Source organism: Bicyclus anynana, chromosome 23 (genome assembly GCF_947172395.1).
Source record: "Bicyclus anynana chromosome 23, ilBicAnyn1.1, whole genome shotgun sequence".
NCBI lineage: Eukaryota > Metazoa > Arthropoda > Insecta > Lepidoptera > Nymphalidae > Bicyclus > Bicyclus anynana.
In genome coordinates this window covers 8,393,726-8,420,613 of record NC_069105.1, presented here as the reverse complement: position 1 = coordinate 8,420,613, position 26,888 = coordinate 8,393,726, and the positions used below count along the sequence as shown (strand labels likewise).

The 26,888-nt window shown below is 35.9% G+C and overlaps 1 protein-coding gene across 1 annotated transcript in view; it reads right to left on the bottom strand.

The window, feature by feature from the left end:
- The window catches only part of LOC112056617 (uncharacterized), a 30,140-nt gene extending 9,650 nt beyond the window's left edge, over window positions 1-20,490 (bottom strand). Inside the window, exon 1 of the mRNA XM_024097069.2 lies at window positions 19,805-20,490. Within this exon, the coding sequence (XP_023952837.1) occupies window positions 19,805-20,279 (475 nt within the window). The 5' untranslated portion in view covers window positions 20,280-20,490. The remainder of the gene's footprint in view (window positions 1-19,804) is intronic.
- Window positions 20,491-26,888: the final 6,398 nt, after the last annotated feature.

The window sequence follows — 26,888 nt, the reverse complement described above, 5'->3', positions numbered from 1 at the left end:
TGAAATTTAAAGTAAAAATGGATAATACCCTAGATTAACACACAGGCTACTCTTTGTCCCGAGATTTGCGAAAATCTAATGGTTTTGAGGGTATGAATGTTTGTTTCTCTTTCACGCCGAGACTACCGAATTAGCTGGAATGGAGATAGATTATAACCTGGATTAATACTTTATTTTATCCCGGAATAATTAAATTACATGTAGGTAAATAACTATATGTTATTTTTCACGGGTAGCACCGCGAGGCGTAGGTAGTATACAATATAATAATAGTCTAGGGAGCGAGAATTGAACCACCACCTCTCGTTACTGAGTCCCTTTACCTCTCTTTTTTTTCGTAGGATAAAAAAGATTGTACAAATACTACACATATAAATCCTTACCTACATACATCGGCGTACAATCACCATAAGGTCAAACACCTTAACCTAACGGTAAGTCAGCAAAACAAGGAAGTATTCCAGTAAACAAATCTTAAAAACACCTTCTTTATTCTGAATTCTTCGCGAGAATGGAGTTTTTTTAATATCAAAAAAGAAGATTCTGTATTTGACCCGCATGTATGAATGTTTGTTTACGTTTTTCTCAAAAATTTAAATTGGTATGTGGCTGAAAGAAATAGAGTAAAATATACATACTATTCCGCGCGAGTCAGACTTCCACGGACGAAATCGCGGGCGTCAGATGGTTAATATTATAATGAGGAAAGATTTGTTTGTTTGTTTGAATTGAATAGGCTCTGAAACTACTCCTGGTCTACTATGAGTAAATTTAGTGGATATACCTACACAAAACCAATAGGGTGGTTGACTAATATCAAATTTAATATAAACAATATTAATTTCGAGATGGAATAAGGGTCTGAAATTCTTAGAAATCTCAATTTAAAAATCTTATTTTTTTCAAATTTTCCAAACGTCAAAAAAGTTGTCGTTCATTTTGTGACGTCACAACATTACGTTTATCCTTACGTTACGTCCATGATGAACATAGGCTATATTTTATTCCCGTATTCTTACGGGAACAGGAACTACGCGGGTGAAACCGCGTGGGATCTGCTACTACGTACAAAATCATAATAATCTTTTTCGAAGTCGGTTAAAAATGGTTTCCAAGTAATAAATTCCTCATTAGGCCGAGACCTTAGAGAAAAGCAGTTTTCCTTCGCGTCTGATAACGGTTCCAAACGTTATCAAGGCACGTGCGGTCATTGACCTGCCCTGCTTTGTAACTCGTAACTAGCAGAACATCGCGGTTTTACCCGCGTAGTTCAGATTCCTGTGGGAATACGGGGAAAAAATATAGCCTATAGTCAGTAACATAGGCTATCATTTATACCTATATTCCCACGGGAATCGGAACTACGCGCAAGTTCCTGCTAGTATATCACACTAATATTATAAAGGCGAAAGTTTGTGTAAGTGTGTAAGTTGTGAAAGTGTGTAAGTGTGTAAGTATATTTGTTCCTCTTTTACGCTGCGGCTACTGAAGCGATTTGGCTGAAATTTGGACTGGAAATACCTAGATTTTACTCTGGATTAACACGTAGGCTAATTTTCATCCCAGAAAAATACATGGTTCCCACGGGATTAGTGAAAAACTCGATTTTGAATATTCTTTTACCACTAGAAATCCACGTTATTTCCACGTGTCATAGGCTATATTTTATCCCTTCTCCCGGGATCGAGAACTACGCGGGTAGAACTGCGGGCCGACGACTAGTATTGAATATTCTCACAACTAACGACTCATCATAATAAAGTAAGCACGGAGGCTATTGCATTACATCACGGCACATATCAACAGTTTTTCACATCTCATTTCATACACTCGTGCTCAATATCACCAAATCAAAATCATACGCGTTGGTATTCCGTCCGAGTGACAGTAAATGTCGCTGTTTAGCTATCAGTGCAGTTCGTTTTTAATCATACTAAAACCCGCCGAGCGACTATAAAACATAGCAACTGATACTATATTAGAAATCGTGATATAACTTATAGTAAAAAATAATACAAATGCGAAAAAAAAAAAAAAATTAAATTAAATTATTATTATTAAATCCGATACGGCCATGTCAGAAAGTAAAACAAAGCAAAAAAAAAAGTCTCTATGTCTTTGATTAAAAATGGACGTCGAACGAACTCATTTCTCTTCAGTAGTTATTTTAATCATATGTATTTATTTAGCTTAATGTTTTACGAGTAGGTATGCTTCAGAACCAAAACTTACTGTTTAAAGGTTTAATTTCAAAACAGCACGCGTTTGTTTGTTTGTTTGATCGCTCTAATCTCAGGAACTACTGGTCCGATTTGAAAAATTCTTTCAGTGTTAGATAGCCCATTTATCTAGGAAGGCTTAAGGCTATAAATTATCCCCGGGCTATATATTATTCCAACGGGAAAAGCAACCACTCGGGAGAAACTGCGCGGCGTCACCTAGTGGTTCTATAAAATAATAAGTTTTTCACATCAAACTTAAATGATAAAATGGTCAAAACTATTCCAGTAATCTCTGTATGATTGCTAAGCTGTAGTCCACAATCTTATTCCTTGTTATATTTTATTGCAACGCTTTACATTGAACTCTTTTAAGGGTACGACAAGAACCTTATCAGTCAACGCGGAGTAATGAATAACGTGCTGTCAAATCGAACGTAATGGCTGACAGAGCTACTACATTATCCGTGTAATAACACTTGCGGATTTATTCATACAAAAAGCTACCTTATGAAAAACACATTAGAGTGTTGAATCGTAACACCAGAATAAAATTACAGAAGCAAAGTGCATGACTTTCGTCTAAAGTTGTTAAAGGAATATCAACTTTACGATTTAGAAATTAGAGTTCAATTTACAGTAATAATTATTCGAAGGATTTTTAAAGCTTTCACACAAGTTGCGTGCTTTGAATATCGCGTGAATATTTTTTAAAATTGGAATATTCTAAGTTATTCTATAGAATATAGCTCTAGGGTTTCATGAGTTTAAATTAGAATTTTAAAATTGGAATACTCTGAATTTCGCTGAATTCAAATCATTATTTTTTTTTGTATACAAATTTTTACTGTATTCACGACATTTTGATAGTTTCAAAAGGCTGTGTTAAAAAAATAATATATATTTTTTTATTTTAGATAACTATGTACTGCCGTTGTTTTTTTATGCGACCTATTATTTTATGACCTTTTTTATTAGTTAGGTACTGTCTATTTTCTGTATTGTCCGCACAGAGTAACCAGAGTGAGTCTTTACAAGCAACGTACTGAAGCCGGTGAAACCCATCAAAATTTAACACTAACAACAATTACGTAAATTAATATAATAATCAATAATTACCAATAAAAAATACTCTATCTTATTTATTTTTATTTAATTTTTGTAAAGTTTTTAAAATATTTAAAAATTTTCCATTTTTCTTGAATAATATTTAAAATTACTGATGCGACGGTTCGTGTCGTACTGACTCGAGAATGTATTACTTTTTGAATTTCGTATTTGAAGCGTCTACGACACCGTCGTGTTCTGTACTCTCCATCTGTATATAATTGATTAATCTGTGATTATTTTATGACCTTTTTTATTAGGTAGTTACTGACTATTGGATTTTCTATGGTGATAAAAAAAAATACGATACTCTATAGTCAAAGTCTGCGTTCAAGTTTACATCAGTGTATTTTACATTGCTTTTATTAGAATAAATGAATACATCTTATTCACGTGGCAGACACCTATGCAACTAAGTTGCCAAAACTTGTTCGGGGAAAAAACAAATTAAATACCACTCCAAAGGTCAATCCTCTCTGACCCAGGATGTTCATACACTGAGTGACGATATATGCTCGTATGATTTTATGCGAGTGCATCTTTTGCTTGCGATCAAATTAAAAAATAAGTTATTAAAATTATATATTTATGTTTATAATATGTGGACACATAATCATCTACCCGTATTTAACTATTTATGTTTAGAGCAGGGGCGTGCACAAAGTTTTTAACTAGGGTAATAATTATACGTAGGTACAAATTGACCAAAATAAAAATTCCTTTTCCAATACAAGTTCATGCCGTGTGAGCCCAATGGATATGACCTCTGCCTCTAATTGCGGAGCGTGTGGGTTCGAATCCAGTCCGTGGCATGCACCTCCCACTTTTTGAGTTGTGTGCATTTTAAGAAATTAAATATCACTTGACGGAAAACATCGTGAGGAAACATGCATACTAGAGAGTTTTCTTATTTTTTTGTTAAAAAGATTTTAATTTTTGTTTTTGCGTGTCCTAGCATAGTGAACGAAAGCGCTACAGTACGGGCAACTTCGTTATTCTCATTTTAACACAAAATTACTTAACCGATTTTCATAAAAACTAAATGGGACTAATCTGAAAGTATACTCATTCCAACAAGAAAGATTTTTGAAATTAGTTAAGAAATGACGATGTTAGGAGGTAACAAACGTAAAAAAATTACAGGACCTATTTTCATAAAAATTAAATGAAAAAAAGAATTTTCAAAATTGGTTAAGAAATTACGAAGTTATGAGGTAACAACAAAAAAAAAGACATACTTATGCGTCGAATTGAGGACCTCCGCCTTTTTTGAAGTCGGTTGAAAATAAGTCATGGTCAAGAGAGAGATGTAAACTTGTGGGGTTTTAGCTCTATATCCCTTTTTCCAAAAAATATCCAAGCAAGAAATCGAACCCAGAATCTTTCCATTTTAAAACAGCGCTAAAGGTGCACAAAGTGAAGTCGATAGGCGCGACCTTCAGACTTAGGTAATCATTATGTCTAAAAACTAGATCTGTAGAATGAATCTCAATCTCTAAATGTCTAGAAATTAACACAAAACTCGTTAAGATACTATTTTTATGGATAATTAAAAATTACGAGCTTTTTTTGCGTGGCAACAATGCATATTGGCTTATAGACGGAGAGACCCAGACCTTCGTAATTTTATAAAAGCTAAAAGTTTGTCAGCTTATTGGAGAATGTTCACTATTTTCAAATTTTAGCTTCCTGTATTCTCCGTTGAAAATAAAAAAAATCTCGTGAAAGAATTATTTCGATACGTTCATTTAAGATATGGAATTTTAAAGTGTGCGCGCGGCGACAGCCCGCGTTTAATGTGCGTGACGTCATCTTACAACATTTGCACGGCCCGTTCAGGCAATTTCGTACCTTAGATACTGACGAACTAATGGTTAGCCATTAGTAAAAGATTAAATTATTATAAGGGCCATTAGTTCGTAAATACGAAATTGTCCGAACGGGCCGGGCAAGTGTTGTACGATGACGTCACGTATCGCGATTGTGAGCGGGAGTCAATATTTATGCGAACTTTGAATGCATGTTAAATCATAACTATTTGGTATTTTTAAACAAAACAAAAACTAGTTTATTTGTATATATGTATAATGTATATAAAAGCTCTAATGTAACAAAGTTTCAGGTGATTTTGCATACCTAGTAACATTCTCCAATGGAGTTTGGACCGTGATGGCTTTGGGAGGTAGCAGGTTTTAAGGATCCAGACCCTCAGTCGTCTAAGTATAAATTATTTTTTTTTTTATCGGCATAATATGAGAAATGATATTCCCATTTGGCAGATGCCTTCATGGCAACCTGAAGTTTCAAATTAAATAGTGTTTTTCAAAGGGTTGCCGAGAAGCTAAGTGACTGGCGACTGGGAATATAATTTCTCATATTAAATAAATGAAAAAAAATAGCCTTTATTAATGAAGAATTTGTACAATTAAATGATGTCCCTAATCTCATTGTGCCTCATGGCAAAGGCTCCTCCAGCTCCCGCCAGTGCTTCCTGTCCAGAGCTACTCTTCTCCAGAATGGGCCAGCTGTAAGCTTCAGCACGTCTTCCCATCGTCTTTCTTCTTCTTCTTCCGTCTTCCATTGTGAGGGCACCATTGTGTGACAAGGGTACTCCACTTTTCTTGAGGATCCTGAAGCATATGACCTGTCCATCTCCACTTAAGCTGATCCATCCTGGTTAAAATGTCAGTAACTCTGGTCCATTTCCTTATATCAATGTTTCTTATTCTGTCTCTCTTCTTTACTCCCACCATGCTACGCTCCATTGCCCTCTGGCATATCTGAAGACTACACAGGACCCCACAGGAATTTCTCGTCAATGAAAATAAAACGACAGCTTCTGTGATTTCTATGATTTTCCCGCCTTTCGCAGTTGAATAGTAATAATAATAATTTTAGTAATTGTCTATGCAAAGTTATACCATAGACCATAGGGCACGGTGATCTCTCCCCCCCATGTCACGCTGGTTGCCTCGTTCCGGGTGGCAGCACGGTATTTTAATGGGAGCATTTTTGTTCCCAGCCGCTCCGTTCCAGCTCGGTGGACAAGGACTTTTTAAGACCATGTTAATATTAGAGGTTTTATTTGTATCTCTTTTACTTGGAAGTTTTATTATGTTTAAAACAAATTGTTATTAAGTATAAAATAGTTACTCGTACTTAAGTGTGGTTTAATAATAATTAATAATAGGTACTTATCCATTCTTAGTTTATTAATATTTCAAAAGCGAAAGTTCGTGTGTTTGTTATTTTTAACTTGCTTCAAAATAAGGAGGAGGTTCTCTCAGTTCGACGCGTATGTTTTTTTTAATGTTAGTTACATTATAACTTCGTCATTATATTAACCAATTTTGAAAATTCATTTTTTTTCAGGTTGGTCTCATTTAATTTTCATGAAAATCGGTTTAGTAATTTCGTGTTAAAATCAAAATAATTACTTATTAAAGTAAATACGTCTTTGAAGTTGATTCTATTTTTATGTTAAAAATATTATTGTAATCAGGTGTCAAGTTAATGCACACGAGTTTTATGGTTTAGTACTAATTATCCATTTTCAGTTGTTTAGTTACGAGTATTCATTAATATTTCAGAGGCCAAAGTTTATGTGTATGTTTGTTACTCCTTTTCGTCGCAACTATTGAGTTGTTGAAATCAAATCAAAAATCATTTATTTCAAGTAGGCTCACTTTACAAGCACTTTTGGCACGTCAGTTGACTATTTGTAAAGATTCTACCACCGGTTCGGAAGGCAGGTTGGATGGAAATATTTATTATGTCCTGGATTAACATCTTAGACTTTTAAGTTTTGCTTTATTATTAAATATTAACTTACCTATAGATAAGGAATCTACAGGAGTGAAAACAAAGGTAATCCTGAGGAATATTGAAAATAGGAATGCGAATGTTAAGCTTTCACATCTAGACCACTAATCCGATTTTCAAAATTATTTCACCAATGGAAAGCTACATTATCAGCGACCAACATAGGCATACTTATTCCCATACTCCGCCCGAAACTGGAACTACGCGGGTGAAACCGCAGGGCAAAAGTAACACAATAAAGTCCAATGTCAATAACCTGGCTACGGTACAGTCAGCCGCATCCTCGCATTGTCCATTGTTTCCTCGTTCCCATACTGCTCATTGTTACCCTTGGGGATAATAACACGGGCCCTGATTGATTGCCTTCATTGCCACTGGAGTATCACACTAATAATAATAATAATAAAATAAAATGTATGCCGGTTTCCTCACGATGTTTTTCCTTCACCGATTGACACACGTGATATATAATTTCTTAAAAAGCACACAACAGAAAAGTTGGAGGTGCATACCCCGGACCGGATTCGAACCCACACCCTCCGGAATCGGAGGCAGAGGTCATGTCCACTGGGCTATCACGACTCATTACCTATTGTTTTTCATTAAGTACTGTTTACAATAATAAATAAATAAAATAAATAAAAATTATTTATTAATCACACAGTAACAAATTTCTAATACAATAAAAGAGTAGATCCCTGGCTCCCAAACTAGCTGTAACTGTATCTTGGGAGCCAGTGGATTCCCATTAGTGTTACTTTTTGATAATCTGTTACTTAATTAAGATAATCTGTAGTAGGCAAAACAAGAAAGGTGTATTCGTAAAACAAGATCAAACACAAATAAATAATTTTTTGTGTGGTTGTGTGTTTGTGTGTGTGTGTGTGTTTGTGTGGGTGCGTGTGTGTGTGTGTGTGTGGGTGTGTATGCGAGTGTGTGTTTAATTAAGTATGAACGCGCTTGCTAAGAAAAGTATCCTCATGTGTTCGAGTTTAAAGAATATGTTGAACGATTAGATTTTCGACATAGTTGTAATCGCAATCAATTAACCAGTTAAATATGTACGTTTACGCAGAGATATTTTCAAATTTTTAATTAAATATGGATGAAATAAACTTTGTTTTATGCAATGTCATGAAATAAATGTTATTATGTTATTAAACAAACATTAGCTATATGATTAATATATTACGTCACATTCATCCTAAAAACCACACCTAACCCCGCCCTCCGAAATAGTTACGAGTAGGTACTGTCCTAAGTCGACAATGACTCATACCCGATATCGAACCTGTATACCGTGACTCATACTTTTTTGTAACAACTTGTAATAGGTACTTAAGGTCAGGATCATAACACAGTCGTAATACTTTTAACCGACTTCAAAGAAGAAGGTACATTATATTATAAGTGCGGTAAGTTGAAAATTACAGCTAAGTTGAAAATACAGCTCGAGCCAACAGCGAGGCTGTAATTATCAAAGCGCACGTATGTCATACCTACGACGTTTTATAACACATGCGAGGAAACACACTTTCTGACAATGAATTTGCATCGTTGTTTTCCTTAAGATGACATTTTGATACGCTTGTCATTTTTGCATAGAAAGCGAAGTTCGTGCGTTTTAAAACAGCTAGTATTACCTACTAATAAAGTAAATTAATATTTTTGTGTTTCTGTTACCGATGATAAATGGCTGATATTTATTGTCAAAATTATTAAAATGAAAGAATTAAATGGTTTTTTTCATTTTATTTTATCTCACAAATTTTATTTATAACATGTTGAGCACTTCTCTGACATAAAAAGATTTAGAAAAGTACCGCCCATTTTTGGACGGATGATAAAGGTTTTATATTACATTACGGCACAAGTGCGTAATACATTACGATATTGAAATAGGTGAAATAAGCGATACTTTACGACCAAATGTGTTATAATTAATTTTTACCTCCATATATGATTTTGTACTAGACAGACGAGGTTTATCTATACTAATATTATAAAGAGGTAAAGTTTGTAAGTTTGTAAGTTTGTAACAATTTTTTGAAATGGGGTAATCTTCGGAACTACTGGACCGATTTTAATAATTCTTTCACCAGTAGAATGCTACGTTATCGGGGAGTGCTATAGACTTTTTATATTTCTATCATATATAACTACTGCGATATCGCGGGTTTTCTCTTACAGGTCAGACCGAAAAACTTACTTATTCGCATGCGCTGCCTCAACCATTGCGTATAACTGAAATAAATGTATGGAGGCTTTTTGACCTTTTTGAGCTTTTTTTTAAAAGTTCTACAAAAAAGTCCGCGACACCATATATCTATCTTTTATATTTTAGCAGATATAGTACCTTTAGTACTTTAATAAATTATTTAAATTTTAAACTAAGGTTTACGTCATTATTTACACAACTAAACTTAAATTCTTATGAAAATAAATGATTTAATAATCACAAAGATATTATAGAGATAAGATTTGCCCTTTACAGTATGTTAATTAGTTATATAGTTTCGGAGATAATATAAAATTTCTGAAAGTCGCAGAAATGCCGCTATATGACGCCCCGCGGTTTCAATTACGTGGTTCCCGTTCCCGTATGAATATGAGGACCAAACATATGCCGCCAACCAAGCCAGCATATAGGCCTATGACACTCGCAAATAATGTAGCTTTCTATTGGTAAAAGAATTTTCCAAATCGGTCCAGTAGATCCAGAGATTACCCCCGACAACCACACAAACTTTACCTCTTTACAGTATTAGCATAGAAGTCGCTTGGGAAATTATAGTCTTTTGGTCATTGCACCACGCACAAAAGGCCGGACCAATTTTGCTGAGGGTAGGGATAGGATAGAGGTAGGGTAGGGGTAATTTAGGGAAAGTGTAGGGTAGGGTAGGGTAGGGTACGGATAAGGTAGGGGTAGTGTAGGGTAGGGGCAAGGTAGAGGTAGGGGAAGGATATGGAACATATAGGGTAAGGGAGGAGTAGGATAGGGGTAGGGTAGGGTAGGGTAGGGGTAGGGTACGGGTAGGGGAGGAGTAGGATAGGGGTAGGGTAGGGTAGGGTAAGGGTAGGGTACGGGTAGGGTAGGGTTAGGGTAGGGATAAGGTAGGGGTAGGGAAGAGTTAGGGTTAGCGGTAGGGTAGGAGTAAGGTAGGGGTAGGGTAGGGGTAGATTAGGGGTAGGGTAGGATGGGTATGGATAGGTTACGGGTAGGGTTAGGGTAGGGTAAGGTGGGGGGAGGGAAGGGTTAGCGGTAGGGTAGGAGTAAGGTAGGGGTAGGGTAGGGTAGGGTAGGGTTGGGTAGGTTTACGAGCAGGGTAAGGTAGAGGTAGAGAAGTTTACATCAATTTTTACGCGGACGAAGTCGCGGGCGTCCGCTAGTTACTGAACTAAATATAAACAAGTACTTAATAAGAAATATTCATGAAAATTGATTCAATAGTTTCTGAGAAACCCGCGGTTATACATAACCAAAAATCGAATAAATAATATATTTTAATCCGTAAAATTTCCAAAGATAAAACGATTATAGGCTCCGATTTACCAAAGAACTGTGAAAGGACAATTCGAGTTGTAAAACGTTTCAAAATTAAACTTAAACTTAGTTTAACTAATTGGTTTAACCACATATGTTTTCTGCTGTTTAACTATTACTTTTTAACTAGCTACTTTTTATATAAAAACATACTTAGCTTTACTTACTATCGATAACTTTACTTACCTATCGATCAAAAGAAAAATTGTGATTTCAAAGTGTTTGCAAGCAAGTCAAATATCTTGTAAACTTTTACAGTACAAATATTTCCACAGGCGTGTAACTAAGGTGGTCGATGTCAAGTGACCACACCCGTGTGCCTTGCATGGAATGTAACCCACTATCCTTATCTGTTGTCACTGCCAATATTAGTTTAGCCGTAAACTACAGTATATGATAAAAGATTTGCGGTTAGGGTGACCATGTCTACACTACGGTTTCAGCCGGACTCCTAAACTGATTAAAGTGCCACGAGCAAGGTACAAATATAGTGTCGTTGACCACGAGTAATTATAACAACACGTCGACGACAATAGAATCGCGCAAGAAATTTTCAATGACGGCAAAAGCTCCTTAGAGAAGGACTCCTAAACTGATATCTATGATTCGGCGGCTTGGACTATTGCCGTTCCTAGTCCAGGTGCTAATAGGCAATCAGTGAAGAGAAAAGACAAAATTTCGTCCAATCGCGAAGGAGAAGTCCCAGTATAACTCTTTCGTACCGACGCAATGAAAGAGACAGCGTATTTCCGGTTGCGCCGCCATTGGTTGAATTTTGTTGATTTTTCTTCATGAGATTATCTCGTTGGTCGCATGTTACCACCGTCATGATAACAGACCATCTTATTAAAGGGCATAAGTTTTACTTCAGTGAGTGGTACGAATTGAGTGAATGAAAATGGTCGATGACGTTCAAAATCACCTTAGGAAACAATTCTGCGATACGCTAAATGGCCCTCAGGGTACTAAATATCAAAACGTTATGGAATCGCTACGGATTTAAGAGGTATGGGTTTTTCGTAAAGTTTGAGGTGGAAAAGACTTATTATTTGTATTTAGATGATATGACTAATATTAATATAGCTTATAATATTACTTAATAAGGCGTAGAGACAAGCATTTGTTAAGCGCGATGGTATTAAAATTGAAGGAACATCAGCAATGCAAAAAGATACTGAAAGTGGTTGCTAAGGCTTTCTAAAAAGCTTTGTTTTGATGTTACTCGTCTTCCTCCAAATTTAAAAAAGGGTTTTTGCTGTGTTGACGTTCCTTTAAACACACAACATGAACGTTAAAATACTCTCAACTTACTACATCCAAAAACGTTTTGCGGGAATAGAAAAAAAAGCCTACCTAAAATTATAAAGACATTCCTTTGTAATTTGACAGCAAAGTCACCCTAGCGAAAGTCGTCCTGTTGTCTAGATTTTATCAAAATATGGGTTAAGCGAGCGATAAGGATATGAAGTTGTATCTGGGCCAGTTTCGATGTTGCCATCTACAAATATTGTATGCAATTTGATGTTTGTTATTGGTGGGTGCAATCATAGGCTATGTCATCAATAACATGATAACTGGATGATATTAAATCCTATGGTTATCATTGGATTAACCTTATTTAATTACCTACGACAGGGTAAGCCTTTTATACCATGCTACTTTAAAGAGTCTAAAATGGCACTGTCATAACCCATACATACTCTTTTTATCTATATATATTACTATTATCTACTTATAATAAATCTGCAGTCTATACTAATTTTATAAAGCTGAATAGTTTGTTTGTATGTTTGAACGCGCTGATCTCAGGAACTACTGGTCCGATTTCAAACATTCTTTCAGTATTAGATAGCCCATTTATCGAAAAAGGCTATATTTTATCCCCGTATTCCTACGAGAACGAGAACCACGCGACGTCAACTAGTTTATTATAAAACTGACGAGTTTGTTTGTTTGGTTGAACGCGCTAATCTCAGGAATTAAATAAGAAATATCGGTAAGAGAATTTTAAAAATTGGTTCAGTAGATCCCCAGATTACCCTTTACAACCTTACAGACTTAACCTCTTTATAATATTAGTATAGATTGTAAATTTGCGCAGACAACTGACATTTTGTTTCAATTTAAATGCCGGGATCTATACCTATGTGACATAGTAGTACAATGTATTTGTGTCTTGCAAGTAAATACAATCGTGACTGTGAGAAAAAACATTCCTTTAGTACAATAGTTGTGTTTTACAGTAATTGAACAAATTCTCACACGATGTTTTTTTGCATTGCAGTCACGTAGTAGATTATCCCTCGGTGCAAGGGGATTTGGTGCACGATTTCACATAGATTGTGATGGTTTTAAGTTGGTTTTAACCCTTAAATGTATTGGTAAAAAATAGTCTCGCTTGTATAGTTGTGGGTCCACGGGACCCGCTTATTTTTTATCCTATTAATATTACTAATGCGAAAGTTTCTATGGATGTTTGTTACTCTTTAACGCTGTAACTATTGAACCGATTTGGCTGAAATTTGGAATGGAAATAGATTTTACTCTCGATTAACACATAGGTTACTTTTCATCCCGAAAAAATCATAGTTCCCGAGGGATTTGTGAAAAAATAAATTTCACGCGGACGAAGTCGCAGGCGTCTGCTAGTTTGAAATGAAGTAAAAAACATTTCAAATTAACCGACTTCAGTAAAGGTAGTTTTGGTGTCAAGAAACAACAAAATATCATCGCAGCAATCCTCATTTCTGATTCGACCACGCAGAGATACTCCTAGTATAGCTCTTTCCATCGTCCGCTGTGACTCTGAGCTTCCTTATGAGGTCCATTAGTTAGCGACCGAGTCTCGGAACGAAGAAAATGAGAATGATAAAAAAAAATTCAATTTTTTTTTATATAAAGGTGGTTTTGGTGTTATAGTTTCAAGACACTACAAAATATCATCGCAGCAACCCTTATTTCTGATTCGATCACGCAGAGATACTTCTAGCATAGCTAGTTCCATCGCCTGCGCTGACTCTGAGCTTTCTTATGAGGCCCATTAGTTAGCGACCAAGTCTCGGAACGAAGAAAATGAGAATGATAAAATTTTTTTTATATAAAGGTGGTTTTGGTGTTATAGTGTCAAGACACTACAAAATATCATCGCAGCAACCCTCTTTTCTGATTCGATCACGCAGAAATACTCCTAGCATAGCTCTTTCCATCGCCCGCTGTGACTCTGAGCCTTCTTATGAGGCCCATAGTTAGCGACCGAGTCTCGGAACGAAGAAAATGAGAATGATAAAAATTAAAATTACTTATTCTTAATTTTTTCCGGGAACTATAAAATATGTTAAAAATGCATTATAAATATATTTTTGGCTATTGACCAAAAACGTAGGGAGAAATGGTGCAGTCTAAAATGGGAACAAATGTTCTATTTAAAGTCAGGTTTGGAGAGCGGCCCGAGGTCGTTGTAACTTGTGTGGTGGAACCGATGCGGTATCTGACACGGATGGGCACACCGTGAAGGTACATTTGTGCCTCTCTCAGACCAATTTCTTACCACCTCAGACCACCCTTAGACTTTTTTTTTTTCAGGAAGAAAAAAATCCTAATGGACATCCTGAACCGGATAGTGCCGGACTCCTTCCGGCTAAAAAAGCCCCTACGCCCATACAAATCTAACGATCAAGACAATTTTTACTCAAAACTTTTCAAGACAATAGACAGAGAGTTAAGTAAAATTTTTAACTTTAAACGCATTAATGCTAGCCAAAAATTAAAGTTTAGCGAATGGGCTACTATAGGCATCTATAAAAGTAGAGATAAATTGTACGAGTTGTACGAGGAAAAACAATATACTCAAACGCGAGCTTATTCAGTAAAAAGTTACTCAAAATTTTTCAAACGTGTTTGTATTCACTTCTTGAGCTTCCACCTTCACAGGAAGGAAGGAAGTAAAACTATAAGAAATTGTAATGTTGTCATCAATTGTAAATTACAATGTTGTATGATTTTTTAAAAAAGAGCAACTGTTCAGTTTCTTGCCGGTTTCAGTTTTGCAGAACCTGCCTTCCGAACCGGTGGTAGAATCTTTACAAATAATCAACTGACGTGTCAAAAGTGCTTGTAAACTGAGCCTACTTGAAATAAATCATATTTGATTTTGATTTTTGATTTTGATCAGCGAATCAACAACGTCATTAATTCGTACCATTTTGTATGGGGCGTTTTTCGGGAATCACTTGTCAGCGCCGCAAATCTGATCCTTTAAATCCCTGTAGCTCCGAAAGTAATGATCGCAGATACCCTGTTTTTTTTAGAATATTGCTTTACTATTATCATACTCCTAATTTATATAAAATTTAAAAAACTGTCATCATCTCTGTTGTCCCTGTTCTACTCAACAAATCATTAATCTTAACAGCCGATGGACGTCCACCGCAGGATAGGTCTTTTGTAGGGACTTCCAAACATCACAATTTCTGAGCCGCCTGCATCCAGCAAATCTCTGCGACTCGCTACGTATTTCTACGCATGTTAGTCTTAACTTATTTTAATTCTGTATTCTATATGATTGTTAAAAGAGTAGTTTTATCCTAAGCGGGAAGAGTGAGGATCCTGACATACAGGTTTTTCAAACTAAATTCAGGGTCCCCAGCACAATTTAATATTTGTGAAAAGACTTATTTTAGCAATATGCTTTCATTTCACTAACTAAAATTTTTTTTTCATTTAACTGATCGTGAGGTAGTCGCGAACAGCATGATGTCATGCACATCGCGACTTACACACGATCAGTTTTATCGGCTGTCGAGGCTGTTAGCGCTGCATGTGAGATTACTTGATCGTCCGTGGCTGACATTAGGCGACATGAATAAGCATGTATATTTCCCCGGACAAGTTCTGACAAATACAGTTATTATTATAGTACGAGATCCGGTATAAGAAATATAAACCTCATCTGTTGATTATTTGGGATAAAAAATAAGTGATAAAAAATATTCACATTGACCAATTGCAAACAGGTTGCCTAGTAAAATACGGCCGGATAGTATTAAATGATTGAATTTTTTATTAAATTTATTTAAACTACTTACCTCATTTGCTAATTTAAAAAAAACGTACACTAGTTAAAATAGTATACTCAACAGAATTGAAAACATGAAGTTTGTCTCCTTTCACACTGCAGCTGTGGGGTTGCCAGATATAAACATTTGAGTAATGTTTTTTTTATTTACCCTCATCATTTATTTAATCTTCTATTATGTCAAATGAAAGCATACTTAATTTAACTGTATTATGTAGCCTTTGATCTAAAGTGTTTTTCAGGTAGCATGGGTACTAGTCGCCTGTAAGGCGTTCATAATACGTACTGTTATCGTGAATCGCGGAAACGAACTGTCACCCGCATCATCTTACATGAAACGAACTGTAGTTCATGAATTCCTAGATTTACCTAGGCAATCTATTTGCAATGTCAAAGTGAATCTATCATTTATTTATTATCACTAATAAATAATAGATGAGGTTATATATTTCTAATGTCGGATCTTAGACCATTGGACAGTAATAGCAAAAGACAGAAACAAGTGGAAGGAACTGGGGGAGGCCTATACCCTATGAGGGATCCTTGTAATTTAAAAAAAAACTCTTTTGTTATAAAAAAAAAAACATATTTTTTAACATACCTATTGTAAATATTAAATATACTAACACTAGATTTAAGGAATTATTGTTACTAAAAAATATTGTAAATGTTATAAGGAGAAAATAAAAGGGCTTTATTATTATTATTATTATTATTATTATCTTAGACCATTACTTTCTTAAAAAATAGGTTCATTAACCGAGACCATAACTTGTGAGGAATCTCTTCTATCATTAAACTTTAAATGATACCCTTTCTGATCTATGGGATTTTTTTATTGCCAACACAAATAGGGTTGTCACTTTCAAATCTCGTGAAAAAGTATTTAATATGTTAAATATCAGATAAGCAAAATTACTGTAAATACCTATTAGCAAACTGTATAAAAATGTTATTAAACGATTTTTTTATTTTATGTATTTAACATTGTATACATATATGGTATGTACTGTATGGGAAAGTTTTTAACCAAATATACGTATGACCGTACTTAATAATTATATTGAGTACTAAGTCCGCTTTGATAAAGAAAAGAAAGCAAATCGTACTCTCATAATCAGAGTATAAATAAATTAAACATGAATAATTTTGTGAAAACATTATTTTATAAAAAGTGAGATGTTTTTCTTATGCTGCCTCTTCCTCCTTATTTTACAATCTCTTTAGATTTACTGTAATTTCTGAAGCACTTTTGTTAACAAAACACGCAATTCGGCTTTCATGCAAAAATGAGCTTCATTTTTTGACACACGCCAACGTCTCACAAAAAGCTGCCAACAATTTCACTAAAAACGTGACAAAAGAAATTTCGTATGTCAGTTTTCATATTAACATATCTTTTGAAAAGAAGCGTCAAGTGTCAACCCTAATCACTGCGTGTACTCACTTTGTCCACGGCAATGTTTGAAATGCGGTCCAGAAAGTAGAAAGTAGCCCGTAACACTTGCAATTAAGGTAACGAATGGTGGTAGATACTTGTTTAACGATGGCAAAAAGCACGGGTGTTAGAAGGTGGAACAAAAAACGTAATGGTACGATGACGTCACAGAGCAATGAACCTCCACCATCGGATTTCGACTGTCATTGCCTGAATTACAAACACCATAATGAATTTGAATAAATAAAACATTTCTAAATTAAGGAAGAGATACTTCCGCTTGTCGATTATTTTTACGTACGTGTGATTTTTATGATAATGAATAATTGACAAGTGATGAGGGTTCTGTACGTCTTTTTTAAATCAGGTCCTCTCGTCGATGATTTATTGTTGGGGCATTTTTGAAAAGATTCTATAAGGAGGATAGCTAGTCCAAGCTTCCCTTCTTATAGAAGTTGTAGAGCTTTGACCACCGCTGCTCCGATGCAGGTTAGCGAGCCTAGTTCTTAATTTTTGATTTTGTAATCATCATTATCAAATTTTAAAGTGAATGACAGGGTTTTACATGATTTATATTTTATAACACAATCAAGGTTATAACACCAATAACTTTCCAACTCCGGGCAGCTACTGAAAACTTCTCAAAAATTTACAAAACCCGACTCAGAACTCGAATACAGGACTTCATTATCCGTTTAGTCTAACCACTGGAGTAATCACAGGACCAATAGGGCATATTTTATTGATGCAAACATTCGTATTTTTATGTGTACGCCAAACCTCCGCGGTTTCATCCGCGTAGTTCCCGTCCCCGTGAGAATACAGGGATTATATATTGCCTATGACACTCACAAATAACGTGGCTTTCAAGTGGCAAAAGAATTTTCAAAATCGGTTGAGTAGACTTACCCCTACCCTTAGGTAATCTCTGAATCTACTGAACTGATTTTGAAAATTCAACACAACACTACAACACCACAAAAGATACCTTTTTATAATATTAGTAAAGATACAGACTAGTGGACGTTCGCGACTCTGTTCACTTGAAAATCCCAATTTTTAAAATCCCGCAAACCATAATTTTGTCTGGGATAAAAAGTTATGTTCTGCTTCAAAGTCCAGTTTGTCTCAATACAAAAAAAAATGTGTTTTAGCTGTAAAAAGATAAACAGATAGACAAACTTTCACATTAATAATATTAGTAATGGAAATGGATGCAATCCACGTTCACTCCATTTCTAAATGCACTTGGGAATACAGTTCAAAGATTTACTCGTATTTAAATGCCACAGATGCATATCTGTTCGAGTCATTGACCCCGGCTAAGCAAACCAGATTTTTACGTATTCTACAGTCTAGCTAGACCAGACTAGATTTGTTTAGGTTCTATTTAAAATCTAGCTATTGACTTTGAAACCTATTCAATTTATACTAATATTAAAATTTTACTTCAAAATCATAAAAATGTTTGTAGTAAAGCAAAAAATAACGTCATGCGTGCTACCTTCTGATCAGTTTGAAGCTGTACCAAGTTAGTGATGTGTTAGAACCCGTCACCTTTATGTGTTGAATCCGGCTTTTTAACCACAGATCTATTACATTGTAAGTGACAAAATCATCAGTGATAATATTGCCCATCTAACCTCGGTGTTGGGGTCAAAAGGGCTAGAACCCAGAGCCGTAAAGCTTATTAAAAAAAAATCTAACCTCGGTGACCTCGTAAACTAACCACTAGTTGATCAGTGCTGATACACGTCTACATGAATACTAATGAAGCAATGCGCGGGAATTTGCGGTGACCACCTGGCTTATGCGTTACTATTTATGTAACATTTTTTTTTAAACTTAACTAATCGTTTGAATTGACAATCAGTTGTGGAATGACCCAGTAACTTAATTAGCTATTAACTATTTAAAAAGTAATAGTGACTAAATTGATTAAGCACTTTAGAAAATAATAAAATTCTAATAGTACGAGAGCCGGCATGAGAAATATATACCCTCATCTCTTAATAATTGTTATAAGAAATAAATGATAGAAATATTCATATTGAAACATTGCACATAGGTTGCCGAATTAAATTTCGGCCGAACACATTTTCCATACAAAATCTAGGCTTGCAATGTGTCACTGTGAACATTATTAGCTCAGTATCATTTATTTCATAGCACTAATGTACCTATTTCATGGCCTCCGTGGCGCAGTGGTATGCGCGATGGATTTACAAGACGGAGCTCCTTTTTTAATATGACCATGATATACTTTGAAGCCCTTGACTTTGACACCCATATGGCAATATTAAAAAAAAATTTCTTTTCACCTCTAGTCTATAGCGTCTCACAGCTATCGTGTTGGTTCTTTTTTCAGTTTGAGCTTCATCTATCTAAGAACACTTGGCTTATTATGACAAATCTAACGATATCCTAATTACGTATAACCGCTCAGCGGTTTGGAAGTTATGAGGAATTAAAGATTATTACACATATACATACAAGATTAGCGCGAAAAACATAACCCTTCTTACAGTCAGGTAATCAATTGGTACGAGACGTGTGACATAGTTGATTTAGCTAACAATAGTGATTACTTGTGTACTGACCTGTCATTTGCAATTGCCTTCTCGAGGCAGGGGTCCTTGGAGTCCTAGGTGTCCGAGACGCACGGGGAGTCCTCGGCGTCCGGGGACTCCTATTCGGAGTCCTCGGAGAACTTCCAGCACTGCGTCGCGAAGGTGAACCAAGCATTCGCAAATCCGTATTCTCAACACAAGCTAAGGCCTCTGCCCCTGTTCTAGGACTCCTATCATTCTTGTCCTCTTCCCAGAATTTGACAGGAGAGTCTAATTTAGCTTCCTTGTAAGCGCATTCGGTTTCAATGTCAAAGTTGAATCTCCTTATAAACCTCTTCCGTTCTCTTGCGTATTGCTCTGCCATCAACCGCCTTGTCTCATCCCTGTCTGGAGCACCGAATAGGCATTTACAACTGCCTCGTCGCCTTCTCGGAGTGTTTGTCCTCAAAGCCATGCTGGAAATCTCGAATCTCCGTTGTTTTGGTGTACGACCGCCAGCGGACATAATGCGTCAGGTGATATTGAATACTGGTTTGGTTCACAGAAACATCTGACTAATAATCTCCCGAGAGAAAACAGCTGTCAGGTAGAGAGGGGCGGAGTTAGGCGGGGGCGAATGCACCTGGCGAGCGAAACCGCGCCAATTCTAACCTCAAAATGCGAAGCGTGCGAGCGCGCTTATCGACCGCGTCCGACTGACTGATGACGCTTCGTTTCCCGCCGTCCCGCGCATCGTTCGCAGCGCTTGCGCCGGCCGCCGATTTTGGCAGCCACTTGCCGCGCAAACTTTAACAATAACCCAAGGACGCTTTTTATACGTCTCGGGATACAGGTGTACTTCTTGAAAGGGTCGAAAACAAAGTTACGTGTATTGTATCAGTGCTAACACCCTTAGATTAATGGTGATTTTATAAATAGAACATGACATCGTTATCGGCTGTCGAGATAATAGATTTGTATGAAGTAATGATGTCGTCATTCGTTGTCTCGGATGATTTTCCAAGTTCATTGCCATTTATTTTGTAACCGATTTTTGTATGTATTCAAGGAAAATAAGAAATCCTTCATCATTAATAGCTTATGGACGTTCATTGCTGGACATAGGTCTCTTACATGGACTTCCAAACACAGCGTACTCGAGCCGCCAGCATCCAGCAGCTCCCTGCAACCCGCTTGATATCCTCGGTCCACCTAGTAAGGGGTCGAACTGCGCATACCGGTACGCCATTCCAGCACCTTGCGACCTGCCCATTGACACTTCAGCGTCGCGACTCACTGAGCTATGTGTCCTCATTTCTGATTCGATCACGCAGAGACTCCAAGCATAGCTCGCTTCATCGTTCGCTGAGTGACTGACCTTCTATTATGGCCCATAGTTAGCGACCAAATCTCGGATCCGTAGGTCATCACTGGCAACACGCACTGTTCGAAAACTTTCGTCTTCAGGCACTGAGGATCAGGAATTCAAGAACTCCTTGTATTGAACATAATAATACAATGTTATCCTGACGCTGTTTTAACAAAATTCAGCGTTTTCTTGTTCCCTCCAATAAATTACTAATGAATTCATTGTAAAGTTTTTAAAGAGTAGATACAGCAACATCCCTGATCCATTTTCTGGCCCTTTTTTGTTATCGCACCAGTTGTGAACTTATGTTATGAAAAATTTATTATGTTATGAAAAAAAAAATATGAAAATTTTCTTCCATAAAAGATGCGCAAATCGGAGCATGCAACATTCACGCTTTGGGTAAAGCTAATGCCGGCGGTTTGTAGAATTTCTGAAAATATGCTAAAAACATATTTAGAAATTGAAGCTAAATGAACAAGCTACTTGTAAATATACAGTTCATAAGGCGGTTAAATAGGATTTTTCAAGTCCGTACACCAAAATAAGATCAAATATCTAATATTTTTTATAATATCAAAATGAAATTTTTTTTATCATTTCAAAGCGCCGAAAATTATCACTTTTTGATCCCTTCTTTTTTTTATTAGCTTTTAAATAATAAAACATCTTTTTAATTACAGTAAAAGGTTAGTAAACGAATAAAATGAAAAAACGTTTACAAGTTTTCAATTCTGTTAAAAACAACTCGAAAAAAATCTTAATGTGGGGCCCCATTCAGCTTTGCCGCTACCGGCCCCCTAAGGGCTTAGTCCGCCACTGGAGATGGACTAAAACCTAACCCCTCATTCTGAGATTCGTCCTCAACAGTGTTATGTAGCCCATTCGTGAATATGGGCTGTTAATGATTATGACTGCCTCGTGATCCGAAACCATCGAGGCAGTCTGACGATGATTCACATAATCGTCCGAAAAAAATCATACTCTCACGATAATAATCGCATATAAACAGTAACTGCATGCTGTAAAATAAAATTATTGTTAGGTACTTACTGTATTTTAATACGCAGTTTCATCTCGGAGGCAAGGATTGAAATTTTACAGTCCATTGTTGTAAAATTACTAGCTTATGACTCAACGAAAGTTTAATACTTAATAATAAAGCGAAAAAATGCATGACATTGCGTATGCTTTACTAAAAAAATTATGCGTATATTTCGCCTTTTTTTATTTCTGTATTAATTAACGATGTTAATAGAAATAAGTATAGAGAGCCGTGATAGCCCAGTGGATATGACCTCTGCCTTCGATTCCGGATGGTGTGGGTTCGAATCCGATCCGAGGCATGCACCTCCAACTTTTCAGTTGTGTGCATTTTAAGAAATTAAATATAACGTATCTCAAACGGTGACGGAAAACATCGTGAGGAAACCTGCATACCAGAGAATTTTCTTAATTCTCTGCGTGTGTGAAGTCTGCTAATCTGCATTGGGCCAGCGTGGTAGACTATTGGCCCAACCCCTCTCATTCTGAGAGGGGACTCGAGCTCAGCAGTGAGCCGAATATGGGTTGATAATGATGATGAATGATGATGATATTTACAGAGTATCTATACATTATAATACAAAATTTGGATGATACAAGTCAGTCTGAATCTGCGCTAATGAAAATCTATTTATGCTTATTTAAAAATCTTTGTAAAAACTCGCCATGTACACACTCTAATTAGTTAAGTAAAGATTAAGTTCTTCTGGACTGTATTATACTGAATAGGTACAGTCGCATAGAAATACTACTAAAAAAAGCAAAAAACAAAAAAGACTCACGTCTGTAATAAAATAAATACATATAAAAAAAATTGATTGTATGTCTGTGGTATCAAAATAATTGTATTTTATTCACTTGCTAAAGGCTATTTACATGATTCTAAAACATAATCAAGCTTTTTTAATTTTAGTTTGTCTGGTTTAATCTATGGAACGGCTGAGCCGATTTTATAGGACTTTCATTGGAAGACGAGGTTATGGAGCAACATATAGGCTATAGCAACTTATTAGCCTGAAAAAAAACATGGCTCCCGGATTAACACGCGTGCGGAGTCGCGGGCGTCCGCTAATAACTACAATAAAATCCAAATTATTTTGATTTTTAAACGACAATTTAAACTGTAACAAACAACTTTTCGCGTAGGTAGATAATAAATTGACTGATTGATTGATTGATTGATTGATAGAGGAGACTCGAGCTCAGCAGTGAGCCGAATATGGGTTGATAATGATGAACCGATCTATAGTATAAAATTATCATTGGCTGTAGTCATACGAAAGTTCAAGTTCCCACGCATAATAAAATCCATACGAAAATGTCTTCCCTACGAAATATTCGTGATATTCGTGTGGTCTGACAGGTTTGACCGACAATTCCTGAGTCCAGAATACAGAATACTTCCGCGGGTCCAATTCTCCCTGCATCGGTGGGAGATCGATTCGTGACTCATGATCAAACACTCCGAATGACTCATTTTTCAAATAACTTTGACCACTGTTTTTAAGCACGACAATTATTTTTTAACCGAAAAACGAAAAGGATTTATGTAAGATGAAGTTATTTTTTTTTTGTTTTTAGGTATTTTAATGTATTTGATGAATATTTATTGTTTTATTTTTAATAAAGGTATTTATTTACATTGCATTAGACCTTGGACTTTGAAGACATACAAGACAATTCCTTATAATTCAGTAGGAAATGTGCAATTATGATAGTTTCGTTATAAGACAGCCCAAAACTATAGTCATCCAAACTGTGGTCTAAGGCGTACGTAGAAGTATAGTGAGTTGCAAAATTCATTTATGTCAATTAGGCTTAGTTTAAAAGCACTTTTAAAAAGTCAGGATTATGTCATAATTTAATTTAAACATAATTAATTTAATGGTAGTAATAATAGTCGAAAACTTAAAATTAATGTTACGCGCCTTGGACCGAGAAGAACTTCTTACACTACTAATTTTGTACGCTTGTACACTTAAAACGGAAAAATAAAAGCTTTCAAAAAAAGTTCAACTGACTTTAAATACACAAAAATATATTGGTGCTCTCTACTGACTACTTATTTTAATTTGTAGTTGAACATGGAGAAGTAGTAAATGATCGTGAAACATTTCACACCTGCTTCAAATAATACACATTCTGTTAAGAGTGACAAGACAAAGTAGATTGATATTCTCAATTAACAACAGTGTACAATTCACAACAGTTTGTTTGTGTGGTTGTTTAAATTGGATAGCAACTAGCTATTTACCTCTTATAAGAAATAAATGTATTTTTCTTCAGTTCAGTTGGATTGTAAAAAATATTTTTATTTTCACGCAATCGTAGTGAAAAGTATACTGTAACACGCGGGGCTAAACCCATCATAAACTCGGTTTTTATTTAGCGGCCCTCGCCTTACGGCTCGTGACCTAAAATACCTCGTATATTATGGGTCTTTTCAGCCCCTTGTATAACAATCTACTATTTGTGTATGACAGATAGACTTATGAGTAACATGAAATTTTAAACTAAGTACAAAAGGTAAAAATGTGGGGAAACTTTGTATTAAGGTCTGTTCTTAAAAAATCGAGGTTTCCCACACAGACGAAGTCGCACGAATCTAGTTTCAATGTATTTAAATGTAACTAAAATTCTCAAGATATACAATTCAATCAGCTAGATTCACATCACGAATAGTGCATTTGCATTGATCCGGGTGCAAGGCCAGAACAATGCACTACGGCTACGCGATAATGTATGAATTTAATATAGTGTGGAGAATGTTAACACGTATTTAATCTAAATAATAATGTTGAGTCCAGTGTTATTATTACGATATTCGTTTCAGACGGTGGTAACAATGCCTATGATATTGTGAAAAATTCGTTCTATGGATTTCATATCGCGATCGTTTGAATCACTTCGGGTTACTTGTCACTTGATAAATTTACTGAGACAGATCTACATCAATGCGACAGACGGGCAGAGGGACACGGCAGTCATCTTAGAGAGCCCAGTGGATATGACCCCTGCCTCCGATTCCGAAGGGCGTGGGTTCGAATGCGGTCAGGGCATGCACCTCCAACTTTTCAGTTGTGTACATTTTAAGAAATTAAATATCACTTCTATCAAACGGTGAAGGAAAAACATCGTGAGAAAATCTGCACACTAGAGAATTTTCTTAATTTTCTGCGTGTGTGAAGTCTGCCAATCCGCATTGGGCCAGCGTGGTGGACTATTGGCCTTACCCCTCTCATTCTGAGAGGAGACTCGTGCTCAGCAGTGAACCGAATATGGGTTGATAATGATGATTATGATATGCATTTTAATTAAATCTATACTAAAATTAAAAAAAAACTGAAGAGTTTGTTTGTTTGGTTGAAAGCTTTAATCTCAGGAACTACTGGTTCGATTTGAAAAAAATTTTCAGTGTTAAATAGCCCAATGAACGAGAAAGGCTATTAGCTATAGGTATATTATCCACTGATTCCTACGGAAACGGTAACCACGCGGTTATAACCGCGTGGCGTCATCTAGTAATAAATATATTTCTTTTCATGTTCTTGTTAAAGCAAGCCTATATATTTTAGTTTCAGTCTAAACTTTGTCACCTCACTATTAGTGAATAGTGAGGTAACTTAGTTCCCGTTCCCGTGCCCGTAGGAATAAGAGTGATTAAGTGTAATCTACCTTTGAAAACCGTAGACCGTAGACTGGTTTTTTATTTGGATTATGTTTATCCATACGAGGCCTTAGTCATGTGCTCGTTAGTGTTGTTGTGTCAACGCGGCGTGAGTCAAGCAACCACTTTTGTTCCTCCAACTACTGAATACAAAAAAGTACCCGATTTTCGTTTTTATTAAAATTACAGACACTCGGTTTCCACTTTCTTATATTAGTACTAATATTTATGCATTTTCCTATCGACTGTACCGTCCAAACAAATATCGAACACTGTTTAGACAAACTTTATTGTTTGCTCAAACAACGGTTAAGTCTTGAGTCCAGACAGTAACTAGAACATAATTCACGTATGAGCACACATTCCCACATCGGATGATTGTTTAGACAAACAAATCGAAAAGGATGTTTGCCTAGTACATAAACATCTATCATATTTATGTAGCTCTGGTACTTTTTGCCCGGAAGTTCGTGATGTTAGACTGAATTCAATAGGACAACGCTGAGTGTTGTTTTTGGTACTGTTCAATAATTAATATATTTTTTTTCTTAAAAGAACATTTGCCATTTTTTTTTAATTTGACCCCTCCAACATTCCCCTCCAACTGGTCTGGAAAGACTGTTTTGTGTATTCTAATTGATGAATTATTATTATTAATTTATTTGAATTGATTAATGTTAATTCTTAATTTATAATTTGTTTGAATCATTGTTTAATATTCGTTTTGTAACTTAAGATTTATTGTTGTAATTATTATTTGTGATTGCTCGAGAAACGAATTGGGAAACTGTAATGTTTCTCTGGGAATATTTCATGTAAATAAATAAATTCCAGCACCTTGGGACTTCAACTTCCATGGGCTCTTCGAACTATGCCACCTCAGCTTAACGATACGTTTGTATTTTATTTTTGTTTAATTGTACTGCTTAAAATAATGCACGTCTTTGACGATCAATTATTCTCACGTTTCTCCAGCACCCACGACTATAGCTGATAGTGTAGTGGTCGCTGCATGCATGACGGCTCGACTTATGAAACGTCTTCGCTGCCGTTTG